The 21,909-nt window shown below is 39.9% G+C and overlaps 1 protein-coding gene across 1 annotated transcript; it reads left to right on the forward strand.

Moving 5' to 3' along the window:
- The first annotated feature begins 558 nt into the window (after positions 1-558).
- On the forward strand, positions 559-21,441 carry LOC132210240 (ral guanine nucleotide dissociation stimulator-like 1). Its single transcript, XM_059649662.1, has 10 exons — positions 559-631; positions 3,325-3,411; positions 3,974-4,006; positions 5,846-5,997; positions 7,728-7,787; positions 10,271-10,445; positions 12,205-12,420; positions 15,925-16,039; positions 17,481-17,595; positions 21,162-21,441. The coding sequence occupies exons 1-9, from the start codon at positions 626-628 to the stop codon at positions 17,591-17,593; spliced, it is 957 nt and encodes a 318-aa protein (XP_059505645.1). The 5' UTR covers positions 559-625; the 3' UTR covers positions 17,594-17,595; positions 21,162-21,441.
- The last annotated feature ends 468 nt before the right edge of the window (positions 21,442-21,909 follow it).

Genomic DNA, 21,909 nt, shown 5'->3' on the forward strand with positions numbered 1-21,909 from the left:
TTGGCAACTTGAAATATTTAACTATCGTGTTCCAAAACTGATCTGCTGTTGGATGCAACGTAACACAGTTTCCTGTGGATATGCTGTGATGGGGTGATATAAGCCGGAGGTTTGTGTGGGATGCTAAAATACAAAGACAACAATTATTTTAATCTCCCAAGAAAGCACTCTATAACACTTTGAAGTGCACACCTGTAGTTTATGTTCGTGTGCCTCAGACCATTTGATCATGGTTGTTTTTTGTAGCAGCTTGGGAATGAAATCTCTCTTGCTGCAATGAGATTCACCAAAACGACTGCACTCAAGAGCTTTTGCGGCACAATGGCAGTATCCCCATCCCTGGGTTGAAACAATCAGGGTTCAAGTTCTACCTGCCCCAGAGATTGCCAAAACATTTCTGAACAATTTGGTTAACATAACTATACTTATTGTAAAAATGCTTCACTGCCGTTCACTCTCTGTATTACTTGCTTATTTGTCAGATTCCGTATCAGCTGTTTGTTATCTTGACTCTATTCTGTCAAGAGTAATTTGTCTCATTCTCTTGACTAGGAGCAGTAAGATAACATTTGAAGACCTTTCAAACAATGAAGAAGATAACTTTGTAGCAAGTAGAGAGCTGCTAATGGAGGTAAGGTGTTGCACTTGGCCCAGTGTGACTATTTTCAGGCCATGATCAATAGTTTCTAGTAAAATATCTGCAATGAACTCAGTTGGTGACTGAATGCATACAGATTCTGTCAATCAATACTGCAACAGGAGTATATGTATTGCAGTCCAGCTGGTCTGGCTTGGCTCAAGTCTTCCAAGATTGTTTTGTCATGATTCTTATAATTGCTGATGATATTGCAGTTAACATTTTAATCGACATCTAATTTGGTTATACTGCAGTGATGCAGCCTTCATAGATTATCTTTCTCAGTGTCCATTATCTTGGAAATTTGAACTGAAGCAATGTCTATGATGCAGTAATGCAGCCTTCATAGATTATCTTTCTCAGTGTTCATTATCTTGGAAATTTGAACTGAAGCAATGTATATGATGCAGTGATGCAGCCTTCATAGATTACCTTTCTCAGTGTTCATGATCTTGGAAATTTGAACTGAAGCAATGTCTATGATGCAGTGATGCAGCCTTCATAGATTATCTTTCTCAGTGTTCATTATCTTGGAAATTTGAACTGAAGCAATGTCTAAAGTGCGATATGTGCCAATTTCTTTTTCTTTTGCTTTGTACACCTCAAGGGCCTTGTAATTAATAAAAGCCAAGGCAAAACATTAAGAGATTTAACTGGTTCTCATAAGTGTTTTTACTCAATTACCATGTCTTCCTTTTCTTGTTCTCTGCAGTCAGAACTATTTGCTGCGTAGGAATGGAGAGATATTCATATCTCTTTGTTCAGTATTTCAGACATCAACTATCTAGTTTCAACTAGCTTGGACGAAAACTGACAAATTTCTAGCCATTCCTCCTCACTCCTTTTATCATGCTCTTTGTCCACTCATTTTGCTCCTGAATTTGACAAAATAACAGAATAATTGGTCAGATATAAATATTTTGGTGCCACTTTACCAAACTAGTTGTCCAGCTCAGAAAATAGTCAACGTTTTCTTATTCTCTAAATCATTCTTAGATGGAATTGAAACACTTTTAAGCTGGTATTTGAAGAGGGAGAAATGCAGTAATCATGCTAGCATGTTGTCAGTTTGACAGACACTCCATTTTTCAAACTGCTCAATGTTCTAGTTGCAGTGAACGATCTTTTTACATTGCTTTCCAGATGTTTGCCCCAGAATTTCTACTGCCCTGCTGTCACACTTTGTTTATTGTGTGTTGTGATTGGTGCACTGTACAGAATTTCAACATATTTTTCTGATCTAGATTGAATCTAAAAGTAGGTTTGCTTTTATAATCAAAAATGTGTGCTCTGCATGATGATTGTTTTTGTGGTGCAAAATTCTGTAAGTATACAGGGGAAAATGTGAGTTCATGATTGGACAGTTGTATAACTTCCATAAAGCTTTCTCCCAGATTATGCAGCGAATTACAGTGCATGGTTTGCTAATCTTTCAGCATCTTACACAAATGTGCTTTGGCAGTGGTGCAGGGCACCGCAATAGTTCTTGCTGTGTGTACATTAATGTTCAAGACACAAAAGCTCCAAGTGTGAACAGCAGGTTCACAGATGACACAAGAATTGGAGCGGTAGTAAGTAGCAAAATGCCTTAGTTTTGAGGCACACATTGTTCCAGCTGTGGCTCAACTAATGTTATTTACAGTTCCATCATTACCCCTTTGCTGTTATATTCAGGCAAGTATCCAATATTTTACCAACTTATCCACAGGTCCTCCTGCCTTCAAGAATATGTTTATGCACACACCAAAGTCCTTCTGATCCTCTGTCATCCAGACCCAAAACATCAACTTGCCTGCTCCTCTGAAGCTGCCTGGCCTGCTGTGTTCATCCAGCTCCACACCTTATTATCTCATTGAACATATATTCTCCTGACCTATTAGACCCCCAAAATGCTTCACCTCACACTTTTCTGGATTGAATTCTATTTGCCTCAGTTCAGGCCTTCTAACCAGCCCATATGCGTAACCCGAGAGACTAAGGCTTTTTGCTGTTCACAACCGTCCAATTCTTGTGTCATCTGTGAATCGGCTGTTCATACTTGGAGCTTTCGTGTCTTCAACATTAATGTACGCACAGTAAGAACTATTACTGTACCCTGTGGTATGCTGCTGGATGAAAGCATCAAGTTGCTGAAAAGCCCTTCAAAAATCACATTTACTTCCTGCCGCAAACCCAATTTTGGCTCCAATTTGCCAATTCGATGTATCTCCTAGGCTCTTAGGTTCTGAACCAACCCACCATCTGAGACCATTAAATTATTTCTTCGGGTAAGAGAGGTGTGCAATGAAAAGACATTGAGAAGAATTATATTCTTGAGTTTAGAAAAAAATGACGTTTAAACTTGTTGAGACAAAGTTTTGGAGATCTGGCGAGGTAAATTCTTTTTATCTTCAAGCGAAATTGCACGTTACGTAGAAAATTTCCAATCTCCAAATGATGAGGTTACACAAATATTGAGTTTGGTTTCCAGTTCACAGATGAGGGATCAAACGTTGAACTTGCCTGGCCTTTATAGATCTAACTTTGCATTCCACTGTATAACTGTCTAAAATTTTGAGTCCTAAATTTTGATTCTAAATAGATTTAGTTGTATGATCAAGGGAATAAATAAGACATGGAGTAGTAATTTTGAGAAATAGGACAATGAGTTCACAATGGATTAAACAAATTCACCTCTCTTTTTGTAGGATATCGTTCAGGGAATTGTGCCGTACATGGGAACTTTCTTGACAGAATTTTCAGCGCTGGATTCGGCTTTCCCGAATTACCATTCAGTAAGTCTGTCTTACAAGATTTGGATTCCTTATTTGCTGATGAGCGCTATTATTATGGTTTCATTGCAAGCTGCTTGTAGATGAGAATCAAAGCAATAAAAAAAATGAATGAGTTTGATTAATAATCCCAATCAGAATAATTTGATGCTTTGTGCTGTGAATCAAACAACTTGTAAACAAAGGAACATGCAAATCACTTTGCAGTTAATTGAATACGGGTTTAGTTTTTCAAAAGGTTGGATAAATTGCACATCATTTTTATTCTGTACAGGTAAATTGGTTACCTGGATGTCACTGCCTATTGAGCAGTTGTACAGCTGAGAATGTCTTCAGCTTGGTACTGATCTACTTGACTGGAGCAAAGGGTTCTATGTAGTGTCCAAGATATGACCTGGTGGTATGACAGATCATTTGTGATTGGCCTTTGACGATATACTAAAATGGAACCAAGTTTACAGAGCTTGTATTTCACTTCTGATCTTTTAAATTTCATGATCTTGTTGTACTGTTTGACCTTTGTACATTTGAATTAATTTTCTTTGTCCTTGTCTATCTCTTACAGAATGGCTTGATCAACTTTGACAAGAGACAAAAAGTTAGTACTGAAAATTGCACTGTACAAAATGTTTGGAATTGTATGAAAGGGGAAAAGCATGCTTTTCAATCTTGTGCTGCTTTATTTGCTTGATGGGGGTGTAGGGGGAGTCCCCAACAGCATCCTAAATGTATATGGTCACTAATAAATCCAATAAAGAATTAAGGAGATGCTTTGTTACTCAGAGCAGCCAGAATGCAGAAGCTGCTGCTACCAGGACTCGTTGAGAGGATGAGCACAGATGTATTTGAGAGAAAGTTAGATGTCAGAAAGGACACAGCGGCATATTTAGAGTTTGAAGCAAGGTGGGAGAGGTGTATAGATCAGCATGGAGCAGTTCAGTCAAATAGCCTGCTTTTGCGCTGCTAATGTGCTGCAATTTACCTTTGAACAGTCACAGCCACGCACAGGATATGCTAGGCGTTATGTGAGTGAAGATGTTGTTCAATTAATCTCAGTGTCATGGAAGCTATTTCATTGTTGAAGACACTGGATAAACAATCTCTCCATATTAGTATTTTCCTTTAGATGAGAGACATCATTTCGTCATGGGATGTCAGAAATTGAGGGAGTGCACCTGTTTGGATTCTCACTGACTGGGCAGTATGTTTTACTCCATATTTCTGAATTTGGTAATACCAAATTCTCAAACATCCCTGTTGTCATGGCTACTGTTGAGGGTATCATCAAATCCCTATAGTGTGGAAACAGGCCATGCAGCCCAACAAGTTCATAGGGCCACTCTGAAGAGGGTCCCACCCAGACCCATTCCCCATGTCTAACTCACTGAAGCTAAATATCCCTGGGCACTACGGGCAATTTAGCGTGGGCAATCTACCTAACATGCACATCTTTGGACCTTGGGAGGAAACCAGAGCACCCAGAGATAACCCACTCAGATTGTATTTTCATCTTGTACTGCAACATTCAGCAGGCAACCTGAGAATATGAATTTGAGAGGAATTTGACCTTATGGCAAACAATGAATTCTTGCTTACAGAGCTGTAACTTGAGGTCCCTATGAATAGAATAGGTTCCGATCAGAAGCAGCTGATGCTGAATTTGCCAAACTGGGCCATGTGATGTAAAATCAGCTGGGTGGCAAAATCGGCATCCAACGCTGTGTGACTCCAATTCACCAGCTCGGAATGTAATCTGTCAAATGGCCCGCCATTTGTCGTGGCTGATGTGGATGTAGTGAAGTGTTTCTTTTCACTGACCTGTTGAAAACTGGCTGGCACTTTACAACTTGGCAGTAACATGTTGTCAGAGTTTGACTTAGAAAGGTCTGCCCCCTTTTACATGTCAAATTGTGACAAGATTCAACCAAGAAGCCACTGTGGTTGAAAGAAAATAGTCCAGTAACTTCGAGCTGCTCATGGTCCATTCAATTTCATGGTGGTGCAACCTTGAAAAATTAACTCAACATTTTCACCGTCTGTCTTGGCATCAGTTACTATAGATCAGCCACTTATTTTGTACTTGGCAGACTTCCTTTTGCTTGGATGAATGATCTTTCATAACATTTCTTGTCTTCACCCTAAATCAGCTTATGGTTCTTAAGTGAATCATTTTTTAAAATAATCCATCTTTGAAGCACTGTTTTGGGAATTAGTGTCCTGAAACCATCCTGGATAATCTGTACAGAAATTTATCCTTGAAAAGTCACATTTGTGTCATTTATTTCCAAAGCAGAAATATTTTTGTGACATGATGTACTGTGCACTTTGAATAAAGTTATCGATGCTGTTCAAAATACCACAGACTAGGATTTAGCAGGAGCAATTATAGCAGTTTAAAATTGCCTTAACAGCTCATTATTTATTTGTGTTCTTTCAGGAATATGAAATAATTTTGGGTATCAAATCCCTGCAGTTTGCTTGCTCATCTTACACCCTTCGTCCAAACGAGAATTTTCTAGACTTGTTCTTTATGCAACAATACTTAAGTGAGGATAGCGAGTACGTAACTGGTATTGTAGGAGTGTGCAGGTAAAACAGTTAAGGGTTGTGTGTGAAATCTTCTCTCGTTATAATTGCTGTTTAATGCTAGTGAGCTGCCAGATTGTTTACTGTCTTCCTTTTCCTTGGTTTCAAAGTTTTGACAATGAATTCTGACCGATGAGGATAAAGCCAGTTGCTCAATGAATCAATTCTGTTGTGTTGCATCAAAATGCGTTTCATTGGTATATAATAGTGCAGAGTATACTATCACTAAGCCAATGATTGCAGGAAAATGCAAAAAACTTGATGAGTGACCAATTTTAGCAACATGTCCAAGAGCTCCTATTGTGGGTGCACCTACAAATCCAGATGTAAATTGTACCAGTTTTGAGAAATGTTTCTTTTCCTTCCAATTTCTTTTCAAACACATAATCCTATTACTAACATAAAATTAACAATAACCCTACACAATTGGTCAGCATTTTAAAGTATCTTTCAATGGTTGCCTAAAAACATCATTCCCTCATCTCGAAATAGCCACAGTATATTTTTAATAATGCAACCAAAAATAATCTCCAACTGAAAAACAAAACACTTTGCCATTCCTGGACCAGAGTTGATTAACGAACCAGATTATAGATCACTGAAACTATTTTTTAGTTTTGACAGAGCAGGCTTTGTAATAATTACATTGTTTGAAAACAGTTTGCTTCTTCATAAATTGGTGGGCAGAAGTTATTATTTAAAATGTACCTGATGTAGCAATTTACATTCCTGCTTTGAAAATCAAAGCTCACTATTAAGCCCATCCTCAGGCTATGGATGACCATGTGCAGCAAGCACCTGGCATTATCGTCAGTTCCATCAGTGGCACAGTCAGTATTGGGCCAACTTCAAACATGGTATTTATTTATAACAGTAATTACAAAATGTTACCGAAATTCACTTTGCATGGATCATAAGTTATATTTAAAGTTCTTTTGGACCTCTCGGATAGTTTGGTTGATTTTCGGACTGTTTGTCTGAAAATATCAGCAACAGAAAGTCTGGTCAAGAGATATACTCCTCATTTTACTACCTCCGAGATGTGGCATGTGGTGTTTTAGTCACCTGAAGTGACTGATTCATGACTACCTTTCATTGCTTGACATTGTCTGTACATTCACATGACAGTGTGGATGAGGCCCAGAGAAACTCCTGTATAACTTTACAACCTATTGTATCACCTTCGGCACTGGAAGTTTGATTCTCATGTTTTCCAGTTAACTTTTTTCAAGCCCAGTCCTTGTTAATTTTTTCTGTACCTGCTGTAGAAGTTCGAGCATTTTGTTCAATTCCACGTGTTCTGCAAAAAGACTGAGGGGGTTATCGTCTTGGTAAAAAATTAAGCAAAGGAACCGCAGATGCTGGGAATCAAAAACACAAAGAGAAATTGCTGAAAACATTCAGCAGGTCTGGCAGCATCTGTGGAAAGAAAGCAGAGTTATCCTTCGGGTCTGGTGACATTTCTTCAGAACTCTTATTGTCTTGATCTGCTGTTCATAAAGCAGAAAAGATCGATGTGCCTACAGTGAGAACTTTTGTCGCTCATTACTCAAAGTAATGTTCAGTGTTCTCCTGCCTGAAAACACGTGCCTTTTGCAAACAAAATTATCATTCTGCAATTTCAAATCTATGTAAATGATTGATTTTGCCATAAATAATAAGAATATTGAACAAAAGCATCTGATTCTTTTTAAATGAATCTTGTCTGAAAATGTTTATTTGCCACCCTGCAGCTCCTCTGAACTCGAGAAACCGCCAAAGCCCAAAAAGAGTGTGTTTAAACGCCTCAGCTGGTAAGTATCCCATGTTAAGCACCGCAAATATCTCATTATTTCCTTTATTATTGGGATGAATGGACAGAAAGGTAATTACATCTGTTCCTTGACAAATAGAGACATTTGATGTGTGGTCATTATTGCTTCATTGGAGTGAGATTTTTTAGTAACTGTTCGAGTAATTTGAGATGATGCAAGGAGTGGTGCTGTTATTCTCACCTCGTGCATGTGTCTCGTGTACACTGATTGATAGAGATTCTTTGCTATGACCATGAGTGTAGAATGTGGACCTGTGATGAGCTTGGTATTGCCTAGCGATTCTCATTTGTCCAGAGAAGTTTCTGCACCATGGCTAAATTTCACCGGAATAAATTTGTTTATGAGAGACAAGTAAGCAAAAAAGGTGTTACAGTGAATTAAATTGGCATATTTGTGGGCCTGTATAATGAAAACTAGCAATGTTTAACAATTTTGAGTGAAAAATCAGATTTGTGTTCTACTTTGTGGGTCAGCAGGCAGCAGAAATATCTTCTGTTGAAAAATTATCAGACATGCTTCTCACATCTGAAGCTCCACCTCAAAATTACTGTCTCAATGGAGTCAAGTTAGGTAAAGGAGAAGCACATGAGATCTAGGCGTTCTTGTACATCAGTCAATGAAAGCAAGCATGCAGGTACAGCAGGTAGTGAAGAAAGCTAATAGCATGCTGGCCTTCATAACAAGAGGAATTGAGTATAGGAGCAAAGAGGTCCTTCTGCAGCTGTACAGGGTCCTGGTGAGACCGCATCTGGAGTATTGTGTGCAGTTTTGGTCTCCCAATTTGAGGAAGGACATTCTTGCTATTGAGGGAGTGCAGCGTAGGTTCTCAAGGTCAATTCCCAGAATAGCGGGACTATCATATGTTGAAAGATTGGAGCGACTGGACTTGGAGACTTGAGTTTAGAAGGATGAGAGGGGATCTGATTGAGGCGTATAAGATTATTAAGGGATTGGACACTGTGGAGGCAGGAAGCATGTTTCCGCTGATGGGTGAGTCCAGGACCAGACGACACAGTTTAAAAATGAGGGGAAGGCCATTTAGAACAGAGTTGAGGAAAAACGTCTTCACCCAGAGAGTGGTGGATATATGGAATGCTCTGCCCCAGAAGGCAGTGGAGGCCAACTCTCTGGATGCTTTCAAGAAAGAGATAAACAGAGCTCTTAAAGATAGTGGAATCAAGGGTTATGGGGATAAGGCAGGAACAGGATACTGATTGTGGATGATCAGCCATGATCATAATGAATGGTGGTGCTGGCTCGAAGGGTCGAATGGCCTACTCCAGCACCTATTGTCTATTGTCTATAAAACTCAAATCTCTTTCCATGTAGGTGACATGAAAGTATGTGTTTGTGTTGTTGTGTATACATGTGTAAAGACTCCAAAGTTATTGTTTTTGATAATTTTCCTGAGTTGGGGATATTATCTTATATTTCTGTTCAATAGGTAAGGACTGACCAGAACTCAGCAAAGTCAGATTTTACACCACCTACCCGTGTAGAGTTTCAGAGAAGCAAAAGCATGCCTTGTTGCTGTGTTGTGCCTTGCAGTGATCTGGACTGTGACATGTGACTATTGTTATATAGAAACCAAGAAAGTGAAGGGAAACACTTATTCACTTCCTAGGATATCTTCTCTTTACATGAGTGTGGATGTTACATGGATGTGATTTAGGCTTCCGTGGCTTAATTGTGATTCTCGAAGTGCAGACAATCAACGTTGCAGCATTAGTGTGCAATCTCACATTTCAGCAGCCATCTGCTCTTGCTCCCTGCACTATTTAATGCCTAATATACCAACAATCGGGATTTTCAGTGTAGGAATTTTTTTGTCATGCCATCTGCTGTACTTCTTTTGGGAGTTTTGGAAAATTTTCGATGTTAATTATGCAATATAAATGCAAATTGCTGAATAGAAATCCTAACGTTTGCAGTACCAATATACTGAAGGCCAAATTCATAGTTCACTGTCCTACCTTACAAAGTGTTGTATACAGTTTTCTATCAATTATCAATGGTGTTACTTTGTTTCACGTTTTATTTTTAATAAACTGCAGCTTTCAGGATGAAATTACATACACATTAGCATGTTGCCAGGTTGGGGGAAATTTTCCACCCTGTGGGTATTCAAATCCACATTTTGCCTTTCATGAGATTGAAGTTGATAGCAGGTTGAACAAACACTGCAAAAAGCCCAGATTCTTGTGCCATTGGAATATGCAAACATTGTAACCTATTCATACACTCCCTAACTATTAGACAATGTAACGGTGTTCAATACTAGTAATGCGAGCTCTTGGTATGAGTGTGCCACTATTAATTTCTCACAGGTCAAATGTGGCGAACATCAAACTCCTGGTACTCACATCATCAATATACCTTCATTCTAGTTTAATTTTTTTTAACAGTTTCTCTAGAATGCAATGACATTTTCATGTTTGTTGTGTCCCCTTTCCCTTGTGCAGCCTGTTTTCAAAGAGAGGTGTTAAAATACACAACACTCAAACTAAAAGCTCTGAGCAGCGAGCATCCCTTCAGAATGAGGATTCAGACGACAGCATTACCGCAGCCAGCATTTTATCCGATTCCAGCCACTTGGAAATGGAAGAGCCGAGCACTTCGCAAAAAGCGCCGGAAAAGGTGAGACAGTGAGGCACTCATCACGTAAAATATGTTGTTCTTGGAGACTCTGGTTTGCCTAATAATGTCCAGACAGTTTTTTTTCTTCTTTCTTTCCTTCCTTTCTTCTGCCTTCCTGCCGTATTATTATCCTGACTACACTTTGGCAGTCAAGAGGATACAAGGGTACTCAGTGATACCGTCCCAGCCACTGGAGCTGGATGGCTGCCTAGCCAATCTCCTTCGCCTTTCTTTGAAGAGCTATTAGCCGAATAGCCATTTTGATGTTTCAGCCAGACTGAAATCCTTAAAGTAAATGCCGTTCCACCAAGCATCTTCATACCTGGCTGCTGCCAGCAATTTTCCGTCCCAGGTCCCACTTGCCAAAGTTGGGTTACTTGCTTTCAGAACGAAGGCAAGACAGCTGTGCAATTCCCAACCAAATTCAACCTTTGTGCTGGTTACTGAAGCATTTGATTCCAGAAAAGGTGTTATTCGCTCACGAAGTGAGAGCTGATTTTATTTGTTTTTTTTTAGTTGTGCTGTTGGCTTTGTTTTGCTTAGATATTTTATATGATTTTATACTAATAGCCAAAATATTTCATCTTTAATTATTCACAGCATGTTTAATTTCTACACAGTAAATTTTAGTGCATGGGGTACATCTGTCGCAGCTTGAAGCGCACTGCCCACAAAAACAGTATTTAGAGTATGTTGGACAGGTCTTGATCCAGCAATTGCAACAAAGTAATGCAGCTCTCTGCATGGAGTCCTCGTGACTGCACGTTTTGTTTTTCTTCAATATTTGGGCTTTGAGCTGTTGATTAGTGCGTTCTCTGCTGAAGACCATTGTATCTTGGGAGATTATCAAAGTTGTGTTATGGTTATTGTTTACAGAATATGTCTCGGACTTGTCCCAGGGATATTTTCATAATGTATTCCCCTAAGAATTGGGCTAAGTATTATTAGGTCACATTTAGGTGTTTTGGAGTGGTATTTCTTTGTTTCAAAATACCCTCTTCCTTTTTATGGATTCTCCTGTTTAGTGTTGTGACTCCCTGTATGTTAATCATAAACTGAGAGCTGCAGTGACTTGGATGATTTCACTTCTGGTTTCTTTAGTTCTCTGCTGTATGTGGTTTGCTGTTGCTGTCTGTCTTTCTTTCTGCCAGTGGTGCTGTGCCGCACACATTCTGACCTGCACAATGCACTGGTTGGCCCATTCGCAGTCACCTGCAATTCATAAATGTGTTTTAACTTCAAACAGTATAGTTGTATTCAAGATTTCTGTGCGTAGCAGGGTGAAGTGGGCAAATAAATATTTATGTAAGCATGTTCACATACTGAGTGCAAACTGAAACCCCAAAGGGTTTATCTGACAAACTTAGAATTGAAGCACCAGTTTACATGGTTAAGTGAAATGACCACAATGTTATTGTGCTGAAGGAAACTAATTAGTAATTTATGGGCATGCTAAGTACTGAATTGTTGATGTTGACTGAACAGCTAGTAAACACAAGCGGGAGTATAATTCCTCAGAAGTGATCTTTACTGGTAGAGGAAAGAACTGCAAGTTAAATATTTCACAAGACAGCAACGACCAAGAATTCATGTGCAACTTCATGTTCTTACAATTAAGCTGTCCTGTGCAGAATGCCTTCACCTTTGTGGGCAGCAGGCGAGCATATTTTGTGTAATAATAAATATAACTGGAAAGGAGGAAGTATCTAATATGCAACAATTGACAAACGTTTTCTTAAACAAAATAATTATTCCACAGTCATTAAGATCCGTGGATACTGCCTCCTCTGGAGGTTTATCCAACAGTGGTGCACCAGCAAAATCAAATTATGACAAAGCCAAGTCTCGTAGGCGTGCGGGTTTGGGCAGCTGCTGGTGTGCAACACGTCGGAGGGACAACCGCCAGAATGAGAAAAGCTGCCTCATCCGAGTCAGATTAGAGGAGGACAGAGCACAAGAATTCAAAACTATTTTGGTAAGTCCCTGGACTGTTTGCTCTCGTCATGCTCGGTCCAAATAATTGCCATTGCTCTCTGCCAGTATCGCAAGAGGAATTTTTATCCCAATTATTTGTTGCCGTGCAGTCATATTCATTGTGTATTTTCCACATTGCTGAAGCCTTTTTTGGTCAATAGGAGTGCTTTGACCATCATTTTGATCCTGTTTTGTAATGCAGTCGCAATGTTTAGGTTTTAGGCCTGAACACATTTTCCTTGCATTTCTCCTTTAAGTGTACATGGCAAGGTGCAGCACTCTGTTGCCCCATTTTGGGGACTGGCTGATAACTATTGAAGAGGAAATATCACAAATTAACACGCACCATTCACTGTACAATAAATCAGCAAGGAGGTACCAGATCTTCAGTTAGCTGACCACAGGCACTTTGGTCCATCTGTAAACTAATCGAGTAATATTAACAGAGATATTGAATATTTCTTTCCTGGCTTTGGCTCATGTGAAATTTAAAAGGCTGGTGCATGGAAGAAAGCACATCAAAAATGGGTTGGAGAAGAACATAGAACATTACAGCACAGTACAGGCCCTTCGGCCTTCGATGTTTTGCCGACCTGTCATACCAATCTGAAGCCCATCTAACCTACACTATTCCATGTACGTCCATATGCTTGCCCAATGACGACTTAAATGTACCTAAAGTTGGTGAATCTACTACCGTTGCAGGCAAAGCGTTCCAATAGCAAGAGTGCAATCCAAAACAGAATAATTGCCTATTGGCTAGTTCAGGGAAGTCGAAGGAATATTGGCCAAATTAGAAGGCACATAGGTTGTTTTGTTTGATCATGCATTTTCCTTGACAGGATCAGTCGTACTCTGATTGTGCCTCCACAGAGGTCAGTGTGATGTGTGGAAATTGCTTCTAGTGTTTAAATATTGTTAACAAACAGCGCCTCTTTACTCTGGTGAAGAGAACATTTGTTAGCTTGTCAGTGAGTTGGAGATGGGGCAGAACGAGCCTAAGATCTGAGGCAGAATTTGGATAAGCAAATGGCAAACAGCTTGTTTAAATTGAACGTCTATGAAACACAGAAAACAAAATTCTCAACCAAAATGACGAAAATGTCTCCTGCTGAATGTGCAACAAATTGTTGCCAACTAATACAGTCATGAGAGGCCAACTAGAGAATCGTGGAATGTTATCACAAAGCAAAACAAAAACTTGACTTATTGTGTCTGTGTTAAATCTCAGTGAGAAGTAGCCTAATTCGCCACCCATCTCCCCCACCACAACCACCATTGCCCTTTTTAGCCCTGCCCTGCAAATTTTGATCCATGTAATTATTCAGTTGTCTTTAGAAAGTTATTTAATCTGCTTTAACCACCTATTCGTACATTGCGGTTTGGAAAAAGCAGGATTCTTTTTTGTTTTTGCTTTTTCTCCCCACCAATGACCTTAGATTTTGACCTTGGTACATAGTGTCAGAAGGACCAGTAAACAGTTTCCCTCATTTACTTTAGTTAGCCTGAGCAAATGACTGTTCTTCATGATTCTATGTTCTAATCCTTACCCAATTTTGTGTCTATACCGCCACTGCCCATTTCATTCCACAGGCTTCAATTTTGCTTGCGCACTTGTGTGGCACTTCTTCGAACATAATTTAGAAAATCCAATTTATCACCAATGAATCACTAAAATTAGTGATTAATCATTTAAAGTCTGAGCATACAGAGTGGAAAAGGTATTGGTTATTCAAAAAAGATCACTTTTGGGGATGTTAGTTAATGTAAAATAACAAGGTGTCGAGCTGGATGAACAGAGCAGGCCAAGCAGCATCAGAGGAGCAGGAAGGCTGACGTTTCGGGCCTAGACCCTTCCTTAGAAAGATAATGTAGTTCATCTAATCTCTAGTTGTGTAATATTTGACTCTACCATTTATAGAATTGTCGAGACGTACCGAACAAAATATCCCCCCAAACCTTTCCTATTTATGTACTTATTCAAATGCCTTTTAAACATTGTAATTGTGTCTACATCTGCCACTTCCTCAGGAATTTAATTCCACTACATTTTTTGGATTTTTCAGATTTGCTATCCATTAATATATTTAATATGATCTTTGCTTTTGACTGGGTGGCAAAAGTAGTTTTTTTAGCAATGAACTATAGCAAAATTAAAGTAGAATTAAGTGTGAGTTTACTCAACCAGAAAACATTGCAGTTCTCCAGAAGAAACAGAAAATTTACTGGTGCATTTCATCTTCCAGGTCATTGCTCAAACTTGAGCTGAGAAAAGCATTCTCCAAATATAACAGAGAATTAAACAAAAGCAGACAATTGCCCAAAAAACTGGTCTTCTCAATATCCTGCCTATCAAATATTATTCCTGTACAGTCACATTATGATTAAATATTTGCACTGTCTTCAAATCACAAATTGCTAACTGTTTCAAACTGTTAAAGCAATTTTATGAATAATTTATATGAATAAGCATAACATTAGGAAATGTCAGACTTCACAAACAACATTGAGCCATTTGCTGTAATGACAATAAATGTTAAAAGCAGGCAAATTGTATGGCGGTAACAAAGTGGGAAGCTGGATGAACACAGCAGGCCAAGCAGCAGAGCATCTCAGGAGCACACAGTCTGGCCTTTCAGGCCTAGACCCTTTTCTGATGAAGGGTCTAGGCCTGAAACATCAGCTTTTGTGCTCCAAAGATGCTTCTTGACCTGCTGTGTTCATCCAGCTCCACACTTTGTTATCTTGGATTCTCCAGCATCTGCAGTTCCCATTATCTCTGATACAATTTTAACCTCATTGTGAAGCCTCTTCCAGGGATACCTAACCTGAAGAAGTTACCCTCCTCTCTCCGGAAAAACCTCAGTGGATCTTTCTCCCACTGCAACTCTCTTGTAATCTCTTCAGCCTTGAAACAAAGCTTTTCTGTTGAAGGGTCTGTGCCCGAAACATCAGCTTTTGTGCTCCTGAGATGCTGCTTGGCCTGCTGTGTTCATCCAGCTCCACATTTTGTTATCTTGGACTCTCCAGCATCTGCAGTTCCCATTATGTCAAATGGTATGGGGGTTTTGGGTGGGAGGGGATGGAAGTGGATTATTTAAATTATGAATTTCGTCATTAGTTACTTGTTTCAAACTGTGTGTATAGGTAAACTTGATCACTGGGCTCTGTTTCCATTCAAATTCCAACCTTTACTGTTCACAGTAACTGTGTTATGGAGCATCGAATGCAGATTTTACAATAACTGTCCTACCAGATATTATTTCATTAATGTAACTTTTACAGCTTACAGTGTAATGTCCCAATTAGTTTTCTGGGTGAAAGCAGCAATATTTATAAGCCCTTTGGAAATTGAGGCATTATATATGTCATTTGGTGTGTGTGTCTAATGCATTAATAAAAAGTGATTCATGTGTTCATCCAGCCTCACATTTTATTATCTTGGAATCTCCAGCATCTGCAGTTCCCATTATCTCTAATAAAAAGTGAATGTTGTTTTAATTAGGTGACTAATCAAGATCGTGTATCTGAAGTTCTCAACAAAGCCATGACCGCGCTCAAATTTGAACCCGAGCGTCCTCAGCAATTTGATCTAGCACAGATCATTGAATCAAATAAAGGTGAGCAGTGGAAATTGCTTCAATTTAAGTTAAATCTATTTCTGAACAGCATAACGACTGCAAGGGAATTGATATTTTCTTTTGATTTCACCAAAAATCTGCAGATATCTAAATTTGTATCATTGAACATACCCAAGCATGTTCAGCAGGATTCAACTCTGAGGAATGTAAAGCCAATAAACAACTAATACCTGCACCTAATAAAAGCAAATTATTTCATCAGATTGCCCTAAAGCCAAATCAGAACAAAGAACCACAAATGCTGGAAATCAGAAACTGCTGGAAAAGAACAGCAGCAGTAGCAGCACATGTAGAGAGAAGTCAGGGGTAGTGTTTAGAGTCCAGTAGCCCTTTTGTAAAACTACCTAAAGCCATATTGAGTGAAGGATGTACATCAGGATTTGGGTGTGGCATTAAATCCTGAATTATTCGCATTGTTAGCACATTGTTCTGCTTTGTTCATTCTTATTTTAACTGGTTATTCCAAAATAAATGTTTCCTGTTGCTGAAATTAATCTGTTCTTCCCCTCTTTTTGGCCCGTGGCTGAGAGACCAGAAACATGGATGGGGTCACTGCTGTCAAGTTGCTAATCTGTCGCAAAAAAAGTAGAAACGAGGTCTCATGGGTTTAATTCTGCTGTGGTGTAAAACTTGCCATCCAGGCTGTGTTAAGCAGAATGCCTTATGAAAATGAAAGGTCCCAATGCCTTTGCAGCATGCTATCCCTGTCAGATTTCACAGAAAAGAAAAATCAGTTCCCTGGACGTAAGTCTCACTGACAAAGCTGGAATTTATTCTGCATCCATCATAGCCCTCAGAAAATGGCCATTCACTGGATCACTAACTCGTGTTTGATTTAGGTGCCCTCAGTGGTGTTAGTTTCAAGATTCCAACACAATGCTGAAGGAGAGGAAAGCTTTTCTCAGTGTTTTTGCATTGATCACACTGCACCTTTTTGTGTTTGATGCTGGTATCAGCAGAAGTGACCATGTAGCTGCTGGGTCATTCGTGAATCAATTGTGGTTTTGCGTTGTTCTGTAGTAAGGAAAATCTGACATCTTTACCTGGGCTACTGTATGCTGACTCTTCACAGCCTCATATCTGGTCTAATAAAGCCACTCAATTGTACAAACTGTCATGAAGAAGGCATGTGCCATCGGACAGTGAGAGGTTTGAAATGGATTTTAGTCTTGACCAACAATGCTCATCCTGAGAATGGGTCTCAGATATAATGGTTTTCAGTTATTGAGTTTACCTAAGGATGGTATAACTCCAAGATTTTCTCTTGTGTTTTGTAATACGTTCTGAATCCTTGCAGTACGTTTGTTCTGTTCTTCCCAGCCATTGATATTTCCGTACCCAGGAAGCAGTTGGACCTGTGCACAATTAATATGATGAAAACACGTGTGAATAATAATGTGCTTTCCCTCTGCTTTTTCAGTGCTCATACTTCCGGCCGATGCCATCCTGTATTACGCAATGAACAAGAAAATGAATCACGACTTCATCCTGAGATTCACCGAACGAAGATCTTCATGTCTATGCAAGTTTTAGCTGTCAGGAACATAATGTTTCATGGGACTCTATTGGATCTAAAATCTCTGCTCAGTACCAAAAACCCTGCAATATATGAATAAATTACTTTGGCAGTTTTCTACTTTAAATTATTGGACAATTTGGAGAGAGTGACTTGACTTCAGACAATTGCTTAACATTAACTTTTGAGTCCAGTGCTTGTTTGTCCTTTTCAAACATCTTGCACATCAGCTATTTTTCCTGGAATGCTGGAGAATTGAACCTTGCCACCTGTCTTCTATGAACATCACAGTCTTGTATCAATTGGTTGGATGAGAAAAAGAATCGTTTACGTATCAATCTTGTTGACCAATTGTGATTGAATTTGCTTGGGTTCCTCAATGGTTGTTTGGTTAAAAAGCAAACCAGCCATTTGTTCAGCCAATGGCAGGATAATGAATACTTCAACTGAAGTGTTTGGTTTGGCCTTTAAACTCTTCAGCACTCCATTCCTGCCATCAATATTTTTATTTCTCCAGTGGTTTAAACTAATTTGGACAGAATGCCATTGACATGCCTTCAACAAAGGGTAACTACAAGAAATAATAGAGTTGTTTATTACTGCCAGTCATATTGCACTTGTTTGAGACCTTAACTGTTTTTACTTAATGTTCAATTTTACAACAATTTAACATAAAATTATTGTGTCATAGTGGGACATATGAGTGAGACTGTGTGAGTGAGAGTCAGAGTAAGCGATGTGTGAGTGAGACTGTGAGTGTGTGTAAGAGTGAGACTGTGAAGTTAGAGTAAGACTGTACGTGTGAGTGAGACTGAATGACAGTCAGTGTGAGACTGTGTGAGTGATACTGAGAGTTTCTGTGTGAGTGGGTGTGAGAGAGTGGGACTGTATGAAGTCAGAGTGAGACTGTGAGTGAGAGCATGTGTGCGAGTGAGACCATATGTGTGAGTGAGACTGTGAGAGAGAGAGTCAGAGTTAGATTGAGAGAGAGAGAGACACTAGGGATTTGTATGTGAATGAAACCGTGCATTTGTGAGAGTGAGACCATATGTGTGACTAAGAACATGTGTGAGTGAGAGAGTCTGAGTGGGACTGTGTGTGAGTGGGTCTGTGGATGAGTGAGTGAGTCTGTGTGTCAGTGAGTCAGAGTGAGACTGAGAGAGAGAGAGTAGGAATTTGTATGTGAATGAGACCATGCATTTGTGAGAGTGAAAACATGTGTGTGACTAAGAACATGTGTGAGTGAAAGAGTCTGAGTGGGCCCGTGTGTGAGTGGGCCCGTGTGTGAGTGGGCCCGTGTGAGAGTGAGTCAGAGTGAGACTGAGAGAGAAAGAGTAGGAATTTGTATGTGAATGAGACCGTGCATTTGTGAGAGTGAGGCCATGTGTGTGAATAAGAATGTGTGTGTGAGAGAGTCTGAGAGAGACTGTGTGTGAGTGAGACTGTGTTAGTGAGACTGCGAGTGATCCGATGTGAGTGTGACTGTGAGTGAGAGTTTGAGTGACACAGTGAGATTAATTGAGAATGTATGATTGAGTGTGAGACTGAATATTAGTCAGACTGAGTAAGATTGTGTGAGAATGTATGAGTGAGAGAGCATGTGTAATTGAGTGAGTTTGAACAAGACCATGTGTGATTGAGACTGTGAACTCAGAGTGAGATTGTGTATGAGTGAGACTATGTGAATGTGAGAGGCAAGGTGTGTGAGAGTGAAATCGTGGGAAGTCAGAGTGATACTGTGTGTTTGAACCTCCAAGTAAGACCGTGTGAGGGTGAGACTGTGTGCGAGTGAGTCTATGTACGGGTGAGACTGCATGCGAGTGAGACAGCGTTATGAGTGAGACTGTGTGTGAGTGAGACTATGTATGGGTGAGACTGCGTGCGAGTGAGACTGTGCGCAGGTGAGACTCTGTGTGAGTGAGTCTCTGTGTGGGTGAGACTGTGCACTCAAATGAGACTGGCTAAGAGTGTCAGAGACAGCCTGTGTGAGTGAGACTGAGTTGGTGCGTGAGAGTCAAAATTGGGCATGTGTGTTATTGAGCCTGAGTTTGTGCATGTGACACAATGTGAGTGTCTGTGTGGGAGGGAGTCAAACTACATGTGTGAGACTGTGTGAAGTGAGAATGAGACTGTATGTGTGAGACTGAGACCATGTGTGTGAGTGAAAAAGTCAGAGTGAGACTGTGTATGCGTGTGACTGAAGCTGCAAAGTCAGCGTGATACTGTATGAGTGAGAGCGTGTGAGATTAGATTGGATTCCCTACAGTGTGGAAACAGGACCTTTGACCCCACAAGTCCACACTGCCCCTTGAAGCATCCCACCCAGACCCATCCCCCTACAACCCACACACTCCCAAACACTACGGGCAATTTAGCGTGGCCGATCCACCTCACCTGCACATCTTTGGACTGTGGGAGGAAACCGGAGCACCCAGAGGAAACCCACGCAGACACGGGAAGAATGTACAAACTCCACACAGACACTCACCGGAGGCTGGAATCGAACCCGGGTCCCTGGCGCTGTGAGGCTGCAGTGCTAAACACTGAGACACCGTGCCACCCTTGAGATTGTGCTTGTGATACTGCGTGAGACTGAGTGTGAATGAGACTGTTTGAGAGTGTGAGGGAAGGGAGTCAGTCCATGTGTGTGAATGAGTCCATACTTGTGAGTGAAACTGAGTGTGAGTGAGGCTGCGTGAAGTGTGAGTCAGACTGACTGAGTGTGTGTGTGAGCGACTATAACAGGCTGAGTGAGAAATTGTGTGTGTAAGTGTGAGACTGCAAATGAAACTGTCAGAGTGTAAGAGTGAGGGAGTGTGTGTATGAGAGGATATATGAGAGTAAAGTGCAAGCCATCTCAGGGGAAAAAAAAACTAACAAACTAACCATTCATCCAGACCATTAGGTGAGATGATGAGTACTTCAGCTGGTTTGTTTGGCTCGGCCTTTAAAGTCTCCAGCCAACCTTTTGTTTCCAGAGGCTTTAACTAATTCTGCATTAAAAACCCATTGATGTTTTTTAACTCACTGCAACTGCAAGAAATAACAGCACTGTTTATTATTGCCGGTGGTATTGCACTTGTTTGAGACTTTAATTAATGCTCAGCTTTATAATGAATTTATTTTGAATGGTTATATTGTGAGATGTGCGTGCGTGTGTAAGAGAATATATATTTGTAAAGTGCAAACCATTTTGGGGATAAAAGGTATTTAAAAGATGCACAGGGGACCAGATCACCTCAGACATGAATACTGTAAGACACTTGTTGTTCCTAGTTTATCTGCTCATGTTCCATTACTCAGACCTGTCATTGTTTCAAGTGGGTTTCATTGGTTAACAGCCAATTTGAAACTCATTCATTGACCTTTTCATCTTCATGCAATCACATCTCACGTGCAGGACAGCGTTGGTTATGTATATTCACTTTTCAAATGGATCCAAAACAAAAATCCATTCAAAGTAGCAAAATATCAGGAATTTTTAACAGTATTTGAGTCTCTGTCAAATTCACATTTGCACGATGTATAAATTAACACCAGGAACAACAAGCACTTTAACATTTCTGGTATTCCTTTCTTCCACAGGCAATGTTTGAGCCTCCTTCCCAATGTGAATCAATGAGCTCTGGTGAGGAAGGGCTTTAGAGAGCTCACCGCCCTGATTTTTGAGAGGTCGTATGTATTTTATTTCCTTCTCCTCCTGTAAATCGCTTGGTGCTCGACATAGGATTCACTAATTAGACATTTACACATAACCACTTTAAAATTAAAATGGTTCAACATCGAGGCTATGCCAACAATACCAGCCACAGGTAGAAGAGAAAATCATCTGAGTTCTTTGTCTAAGTTTGTTTCTAAAAATAGTGTTCAGTAAATGTTTTCAATGTTCTTACATTTGTTTTAAATTAAAAAACTTAAATTGCAATCTTTTGTTTCATTCTTTTGAAGTAGAAGACAAATTCTAGGCTGAGGGAGTATACTTCATCTCTAATTAGTGCTGCTTCATTAAATATAACCTCCTATCAGCAATTTGTGTTGAGAGCTCACCTCCACGAACCATGTATCAGGGGCAATTGATAGTCATAATCCTAGAGAGCAAGGCAGGTACCTTGGCACCACACAGGAAATCTCTATTGGGGGGGCAGCTGATGGACAAACTGGTTGAACAAATAATGGCTCTGCCAGGATTGGAACAGTTTGTTTGCAATACGTGGGAAAGGTGCCTCCATTAAAAATGGCCTCTGACATCCGTCTACTCACTTGCATCACTGACCCCATGCCATTTGTAAAATGCAAGCTTCAGTGCAAAGGCCACATTGGTCTTGATGCACTT

This window comes from Stegostoma tigrinum, chromosome 11, assembly GCF_030684315.1.
Source record: "Stegostoma tigrinum isolate sSteTig4 chromosome 11, sSteTig4.hap1, whole genome shotgun sequence".
NCBI classification, from domain to species: Eukaryota; Metazoa; Chordata; class Chondrichthyes; order Orectolobiformes; family Stegostomatidae; genus Stegostoma; species Stegostoma tigrinum.

Excerpts from the sequence above, each read along its gene's own strand:
- LOC132210240 (XM_059649662.1), top strand. Across the intron at positions 3,412-3,973 it reads CTTTCCCGAATTACCATTCA|AATGGCTTGATCAACTTTGA; the intron begins GTAAGTCTGTCT and ends TATCTCTTACAG. Across the intron at positions 10,446-12,204 it reads CGCAAAAAGCGCCGGAAAAG|TCATTAAGATCCGTGGATAC; the intron begins GTGAGACAGTGA and ends ATTATTCCACAG.